At 35.0% G+C, this 8,497-nt stretch overlaps 1 protein-coding gene and 1 pseudogene across 1 annotated transcript in view; both read left to right on the top strand.

Moving 5' to 3' along the window:
- LOC101567036 overlaps nucleotides 1-4,305 on the top strand; it is a 42,245-nt pseudogene extending 37,940 nt beyond the window's left edge.
- Nucleotides 1-8,497, top strand: part of Ralgps2 (Ral GEF with PH domain and SH3 binding motif 2) — a 232,130-nt gene that overhangs the window by 38,561 nt on the left and 185,072 nt on the right. The window contains exon 2 of the mRNA XM_023703572.1: nucleotides 6,552-6,691. Within this exon, the coding sequence (XP_023559340.1) occupies nucleotides 6,635-6,691 (57 nt within the window). The 5' untranslated portion in view covers nucleotides 6,552-6,634. The remainder of the gene's footprint in view (nucleotides 1-6,551; nucleotides 6,692-8,497) is intronic.

The raw sequence follows: 8,497 nt of genomic DNA, 5'->3' as shown, positions 1-8,497 counted from the left end.
TTTTTTGGTTGCTTTAGCTTTAATCTCCTATTAAAAAATTGATTTTCTTCTGGGGGATACCATTGAGAAGATAGGTAGTTAGGAAGCTATCTGTAAAACAATAACAACAAAAAAAACATTTAAGGCTGACAGAGCCAGGGAGATGGCTTGTAGAATAAATGCTTGAGCCTAAGGGCCTGAGTTCAATCCCTGGTTCCACCAAAAACAAAACAGAACACCACTTTAAGGAAGCTCTCTGTGCCTGTAATTTGATAATTGAGTGCTGTGAACTTAAACAGGGAGCCAAATCTCTTTGAAGATAGCTTGTTTGGGGATTATAAGAAAGATCCGAAATAGCTGTTTTGGACAGCTAAAGTAACTTGACTGTCTTGGGAATTAAATAAGTAGAAACCAGAAAATGTAATAATAAAGCTTTTGTGATATATTGGTAGTTATCATGAATGATAGTGCCATTTATAGCGTGAGGAAAAATAGACTGTTAACATTTGTCTTGTTGAGACTAAAGAATAAACTCATGTAGGTCTTTTAGAATTTGAAGTGTTTCTATACTGTATGTATCTTGTACTTCAAGATATTAAATGCTACTATAATTGTACTGCCTTTATCAATAGATATAAGAAATATTTTCTTTAAGAATATGTTTTGCTGTGCATATGCAAAATGAACTTTAACCTGTTTTTGTGGAATACTTGAATGTTTGTTTAATTAAAAGCAGGCAGAGGATCCTTGATTCTTTGTTATAGTTTATAAATGTATTAATGTTATCCCTAACTTGTATTGCCTTGTTTTTAGTAAGTAGTGTTAATAATATTTCTATATTTAATATGTAGAGTAGGTTAAAAATAAATTCCTTTATCATAAAATTAAAATTTTTTTTAAATTTAAAATTTGTTTTATTTTTTTATTTTTTTTTTAAATTTATGTATGTATGTGTGTGTGGGTGTGTGTGTGTGGCCAGCTCAGCCCACCAGGGGGCGAGGCTGGCTGGCATGTGGGGCTAGGGGATTGAACCGTGGTCCCTGTACTTTGCTTAGCTTAGCTTGTTCTAGGTAGGTGCTTTAGACCACTGAGCCATCTCACCAGCCCCTTGTTTTATTTTTTAAAGAGAGTGCAAAATAGTATTAAAACAAAAAATTACAAGTGATACAAAATTTCACTTAAAGTAATATGAATTTCACAGTATTTGTTGTAACGCATACAAAAGTGTTGTCTTCCAACCAGTTAAAATCTTTTTCTTAGCACTAGGGGGCACTCTTGATTTATGAATTCATGTTATGCATAGTCTGCATAAAATATGGAGTCTGCATAAAATATGGAATGAAATGAAATTATTTGAAAACATTTCATTGCAAACTGGTACTGTAAAAATTATAATTATCTCCCAGCACCTGGGAGGCTAAGGCAGGAGGATCACTATGAGTTTGAGGAGAGCTTGGGCTATATAGTAGCCTGCACTACATAGACCCTATATTAAAACAAGCAAACAGACAAAAAAATTATCAATATCAAGCTGGTTTTTTACAGCAGTGTTAGTACAAATAGTCCATAATGATAATAACACTAATAAAATGAGATAGTATGTATATTAGAAGAAATTATAGTATATGTCTGTTTTCAGTTTCACATCAGTTTTGCAAATGAGTTCTAGTGGTTTTGAAATTCTATTACTTATATGTTTCTACCTTAAAAACTCTAGCATGCTGTACTACTCTTAGAGGCACTTAGGCTAATCTGAAGAATGAATATAAATTAAGGGTATGACTGAAAGTTGCTAACATAAATCATTTGAAAACCTGGAACATGTTGAACTCCATCTAGGAGACAGATTTGGGGCATTCTTACACATTAGATTTTCTTTTTTCTTTTCTTTTTTTTTTTTTTTTTTTTTTTTTTTTTTTTTTTTGGTACCATGGATAGAACTCAGGATCTTATGCTTGCCAGGCAGGCACCTATGCCCCTGAGCTATCTCCCTGGCTAGATTTTAATTAGGCTTTTAGTGGTACTCATCATCATGTGTTTCCTGGAGCTGCATTTTGAAGGTTTTTGTTTTTCCTTTAGAGAAAACTCCATTGAATTTAAACTGTACTTGGGTTGAGTAGACAGTATCAAAATCTGTGTCTTCACTATATCTCCATAATAGTGCTCTTAATCCAATGCCAGTACTGATTGAGGTGCTTTTGTATATATTAGCTCATTTCTCCCCACCACGACTCTGCTAAATAGGTAGTTAGTATTGTCCTTGTTCTTTAGGTGTGGAAATAGGATAGAAAAATTCAAGTTTACTGGGCTTAAATATAGGCAGTCTTGTTTTAGAGTTTGCTCTTGAGTTATTATCCTATTTTGCTTCTCTGGAGGAAAGAAACAGCATTAGAGGAGTTATTATTGATATTTCAAACACTGTATTTAACAGTATAATGTAGAATACCTAATTTACTGAGACATCATTTCTTCTATGGAAAACTATAGAAATTTTAAAGTTTTTAAGGACCTTAGTCTTCTCTTTGTCATATTGAAGAAAAGTTGTTATTTTAGACAGAGATGAAGCTACCTGTTTTAGTATTGTGTGCCACGTTAAAGAAAGATATTAAAACTTTAAATATTTTCATGTCCAGTAAAGTGAGAATATGAATGATGATCAAAAATGTGGTGGAGCCATACTGGTCCTCTTGGCAGCCACTGCAGTATCTGGGTTCCTTTGGGTAACTGGAGCTGCCTAGGCTCAGCCGAGGGAAGTGCTGAAACTATTATTGAAATATGGCAGGACTGGTGGCAGTAGCCATGTTTAATTATGTGGCTGTGGTGGTTGATACATTGTGTCAACTTGAGGGGTCAGAAGCTTATCTGGAGACTTGAGAGTGGAGGCCTGGCCTTTGGGCAGGAAGAGTCTGCCCTAGAGTGACTCAGCACTTAAAGGGTGTATAAAAGGGTTGAGGACGCTTCTGTACCACTTCCTTGGAGGAGCTTGATCAATGATGCAGCTGCTCCACTTTGGAGGAGCTCACATTTTTGCCATAGCCACTGCCACTTCCTTGGAGGAGCTCCCTTGGAAGGAAGGGAGACTTGATAGACACCACAGCTGCTGCTCTTCCTCTACTCTTTGTTGTTTTCTCCTGCCATCTGCCTTGGAGCCAGCAGAGTATGGACTGAAATCTCCAGTAACTGTGAGCTAAATAAACCTTTCCTTTCTTAATTTTGTGTGTCAGGTATTTTGTCCCAACAACAAGTAAAAAGTAACTGAGATAGTGGCCGTACAAGAGCAAGAGCTGGACATGAAGTGAGAGATTATGGCTTCTGAATGATTCTGAATCTTGGTAGTGAGTTAGAAATTCCATTGACTAAAACAGGTTTTGTGCCTTCTATGTGGAAAGGAAAAACAGTGCTTGGAAAACATATATTGTGAAAAACCTAAAGGATACCTTAGGTTTGGAAATCACTGGCAGAGATTCTACATCTCCTGCTGATGACAGTTTTGTTGACCTGGGAAACATCTTTATGACTTTAACATGCCTGCTGACTATGTGAAATATAACTACAAGGCTGAGAGGATGAATTATCATTGATTAAAAAAAACAAAAGTGATGGTCATGGAGGAATGTAGTGATGGGTGGTGGCCAGGAAGCTACAATGGACAAATTGGATGGTTTCCTTCAAACTATGTAACTGAAGAAGGTGACAGTCATTTGGGTGATCGTGTGAGTTCAACATCAGAAAAATTAGCAGTTGTCACTAACCTAAATACTGGCCAAGTGTAGCCTATGGTACAGGCTGCTCACTCATTCAGTTCATCCAATAATAAATTAAATTTTGAGAAAGGCAATGTATAATAGATGTTATTGGAAAGCCAGAAAATGACCCAGAGTGGTGGAAATGCAGGAAGATCATGAATTGATTGATCTTGTACCAAAAACTATGTTACCATATGCGAACTAACTCATTAACTTCAGGTTTGGAATTATTACCTACCTCCACAGTGTGATTATGTTAGGCCTTCACTCACTGGAACATTTGCTGGCAATCTTTGTATTGTGGCATAGTTATCAGACATCAAGCAGAAATGGCATGAAATGAAAGAGGACACGAAGGAGACTTTCTCGTATGTGATAGTGAATCTTTACCAAATGATTTTTCTGTACCATTGAAAGCACAGGGGAAAAACAAGCTTTTAAAGTCCAACTAAAAGAGGCCTTCTACTGCTTTGGGCAATGTATATTCAACACCATGGAAGAACTTGTAGAACCTTACAAAAAGGCACCAATTTTTACAAGTAAACAAGGAGAAAAGTTCTATCTTTTCAAGCATTTATGATACTGCTAATCAGAAGTGACTTACACAGTTTTATTCCTCACATAATCGAACACTGAGAAAGTGTTGGTTCAATCCTTTTTTTTTGGTTCAATCCTTTTTGACTACAAATTACTCTCTGTATGAGAACTGATTATAATACATAAGTATTTTTATTACCCTTCAGCCCATACATATATACTATATATGGAATGCATCAGCGTAAAACAGTTACTTATCCTTGGCCTTTTATTTCACTGTTTTCTTTATTGTTTTTCTCTTCTAATGTTAAAGTTTTACATTTTGAGAAAAATCAAATCACACAGATCAGAAGTCTGTATGGAAGAATTCCTTTATTGCCTTTCCTGTGTTTCCTTGTAAAGGTCCCTGTTCTGCCAAAGTTTCTCTTCATATAAAATTTTATCTATACATGGCATATGCTAAAGTAAATTTATTGGAAGTGTTATCTTTTCTGTGACTAAATTGCAATAATAAATGGAAAATTAGGGCCAGGGAGATGGCTTAGTAGGATAAGCACTTCCCTGGCAAACACGAGAGTCTGAGTTCAATCCCTGGTTCTGCGAGAAAAAAATAAAAAATAAATAAAAATAAATAAATAAATAAATGGAAAATTAGAATTAAAAAAGTGAATTATTTTTAATTGAAAAAATTACAACATAAGGCACATAGCCATTTATCTCCCTCAAAATACTTCCTCTTGCCTGAATACAATTAATCCCATCATCCTTGCTACTTTCTGAAGTCTTCTTCATGAAAATCTTTAGTTGCACTGTTGTGGCTGGCTGCCTCGACATCCTGAATCAAAAATTTTGACTTGGGGGAGAACTGGATGTTGGTAGTAAATAAGTTAAATTGGGACATAGTATAATGTTTTTGATAGAAACTTCTGTACTAAAAGCAATATATGATGTATCGTAATGGAGGATGGAAGCATTTGCCCATTCTTAGCCATTTTCTATGTACATTGTTCCTTAAATAATATGCTTTTCTAATATTTACAGTTCGCTGTGGTGTTCCCAGAGTACAAACTCAGTTCACACAATTCTGTCAAGGTCAAAAGCAGTCTTAAAAATTTGGAATTTGAAAGGGTATGATCATGAAACTCTATAGTACAGTTAACTAAATTTCATGTTAATTTTTGTTTGTGACCCATGATTTACATTACACTTAAAATACACCTCTCAACTATAGCTCACAACAGAGTGACTACACTGAACAAGTTGAAACTTGTCACACACTGGTTCCACTGGCCACCTCCTGTATTGAAGATATCTTCCTTCTGGTTGGATGGTACTTTGCTATAGCTGTATTTTTTTTTTGATCCACATGGCATAAGGCATTATCCGAAGAATATTTGACTAGAATTTAGATGGTTTGAGTTTTTCTTGTTTTTAGTTCCTCACTTACCTACCAGTACTTCTAAAGTTCTGTTTTCTTATATGGGAATAATAACAATAATAATTTTCATTTTAAAATATCTTTCCTAAAGTTATTAGTAGTTGTAAAAATCATTGAGATAATGGATTGAAGATACTAATAAAATTTAAAACTCTAAATTAGCATATATTGTGACAGTTTTTGTGATATCATTAAGACTGGTAAGCTTATTAGGTATTGTTGATTTAGAGAGCCGGCAAGATAGCTCAGTGGACTAAGTGCCTGCTTTGGCAAGCACAGGGACCAGGGTTGGATCTCCGGTCCCACAGGCCACACTGGCCCTGCCCCTGGGGCACGTTGAGCTGACAACAAGAGTCCAGGCATGGTGGTACACACCTCTAATCCCAGCAGTGGGGAGGCTTAAAATAGGATCACTACAAGTCCAAGCATAGTGAGATCCTGTACCAATACATACATTTAAAAAAAAAAAAAGTATTGATTTAGAAGTGTCATTTTATTCTCAAAAAATGTATCATGTATGGGATGTGGTACTTTGTCACATCGTTTTTATACTTATTCACTTAACTAAAGTTATCTGGTTGATTTATTTCTCAAAATATTAATCAGTGAAAATGTTTTTACTTCTCTTAGGAAGAATATAATGATAACAATTGCTCAGTACCACCCTTTCAGTGTCTCTCATCATTTGAGGAGAGATTGTCCTCAGTATGGATTTAGTTTCACTGAAATAAACATAGAGTTTAACAAAACTGTAGTATTTTGTGTCTTAGCATGGTGATAGCCACAAATTCACTTTTAAACTTTAAGGAAAACACCATTTTAACTTTTCTGCTTTTTTTTTTTTTTAATAGGAATAATGTATTTGTGGCCCTGGACATGAAGTAATCAGTCCTCTCTTGCTGCTGACGTAGGGTCAGGAACTGATGAGGGAAGCATGGACCTAATGAATGGACAAGCAAGCAATGTTAATGTCCCAGCTACTGCTTCTGAGGTAAGACACTTACAGAACTTAGAGAAAGTTTTCTACCTGGCTTTCTGATTTTTCAAGCATTATAGTATATCATATTTTAACAGCAGAATGTGAGAAAAAGGGGTTCACATATTTTTTAAAGACTTTTCAAACTTTCAGTTTTGCCATTCATATGTTAGTTGTGCTTATTAGAAACATTTAATCCTTATCTATTGGGATACCTGGAAAAAATGACTAGTAATACTGGAAAACCCTTTCTTAGGTTTAGTTTTTTTTTTTAAAAAAGGAATTTTTTTTTAGGGTGTTTTTAAATTACATGAATCTTGAAGGCAATAATATAACTGGGGCAGAGAACATTTATTTGGAATCACTAAGTCAAGATGCCTTGGTTTCAACCCTATTAGATGAGATGAAGTACTGACAAGCTGGGATACTAGAAGGATTTACTTGGTTAATGTAAGATGGAGGTAAAAACTGAATTAGGTACTCAAATCTTTAATGTATTGCTATATTATTTTCACCTATTTTCTGTTTTGCTTTGCCCACACATTTAGAGTACTTTCCTTAATAGTTTCAGAAGTTGGCTCCTATGTTTTCCTCTTACTATATTGGAGAATAATGTTTATGACTGTTCAACACTTTAATATCTTGACTGTAAAACTTGTTAATCTGTACTTTTTTTTTTAACATCCAGTAATAGCACGTGTGCTTAGGTTTAAACCTTTATTTATTTATTTATTTTTGTTTATTCCCTTTTACTCATCAAACCTGCAAGGCAGAAATGACTGTCTTATGCAGTGTAGCAATGGAAGTGACATTCTATCACTTTTACTGTATTCTGTTCAGTAGAAACAAGGCAGGGTCTGGGGAGATGGCTCAGTGGAATAAGTGCTTCCCTGGCAAGGGCAAGGGCCTGAGTTCAATCCCCGGTTCCACAAACAAAAAAAAGAAACAAGGTATACATCCTGCCCACATTGAAGGGGAGCTAATTGTATCAGGCCAGGAATACACAAAGAGATCTTTGGCAACCATCTTGGAGCCAGCTGTTCGCTGCATCTTGTCTCTAGCCTTGTGCCCTTATTTCTACTACAACCATCCTAGTTTGCTCTTTTATTATTTTTTAGATTATTGTAGTGGCCTTTTAATTTGGTTTTATAATCTTTGTCGTTTCTGATTCATATGATGCAAATCTATCATTACTGTTCTTAAAATACATCTTTTAAACTTTATCTTGTCCCTAAACCAACTTTTGTGCCCTTTTTTGTTCTGTTTGAGTTTTTTGAGAAAAGGTCTTGCTATGTTGTTCAGACTGGCCTTGAACTCACTGTGTAACCAGACTGCTCTTAAATTCAAGGCCATTCTCCTGTCTCAATCTCCTGAATGCTGGGATTACAAGTGTATGGCATCAACACCTCTCTATGGTTCCTTATTACCTACTAATTCAGACATCCTTCATGCTGTTCTTTGAAGTCTTGGTCCACAATTTTCTTTCACATGGATTTAATTTCTACAAATAATCAAAATTTATATTTTGTTGAAAGAATAGTACACTTTCCTACTATTTTATATCAACTTAATCAAAACTTATATAAACTACTGTTGCAACTTTGCCCAAATTGGTTTTTCCTCTGGAGTTTTTCTTCTCTTTTTAATGTACCCTGGCACACAGAAAACTTTGTCTTTCATCCTGTAATTCAAGTGTTATACTTTTAACAATCTCCTGAACAGATAAACTTTTAAGTATGTTTTTAGTTAAATTTATGCATAGATATTTCTTCCTCATTGAGACAGACTATATTGTGTTTGTGTGTGTGTGTGTGTGTGTGT

This window comes from Octodon degus, unplaced genomic scaffold (assembly GCF_000260255.1).
Source record: "Octodon degus isolate 3935 unplaced genomic scaffold, OctDeg1.0 scaffold00176, whole genome shotgun sequence".
Lineage (NCBI taxonomy): Eukaryota > Metazoa > Chordata > Mammalia > Rodentia > Octodontidae > Octodon > Octodon degus.
Note: the sequence above shows the minus strand (reverse complement) of the source record. Positions and strands in the feature narration are given on the sequence as shown.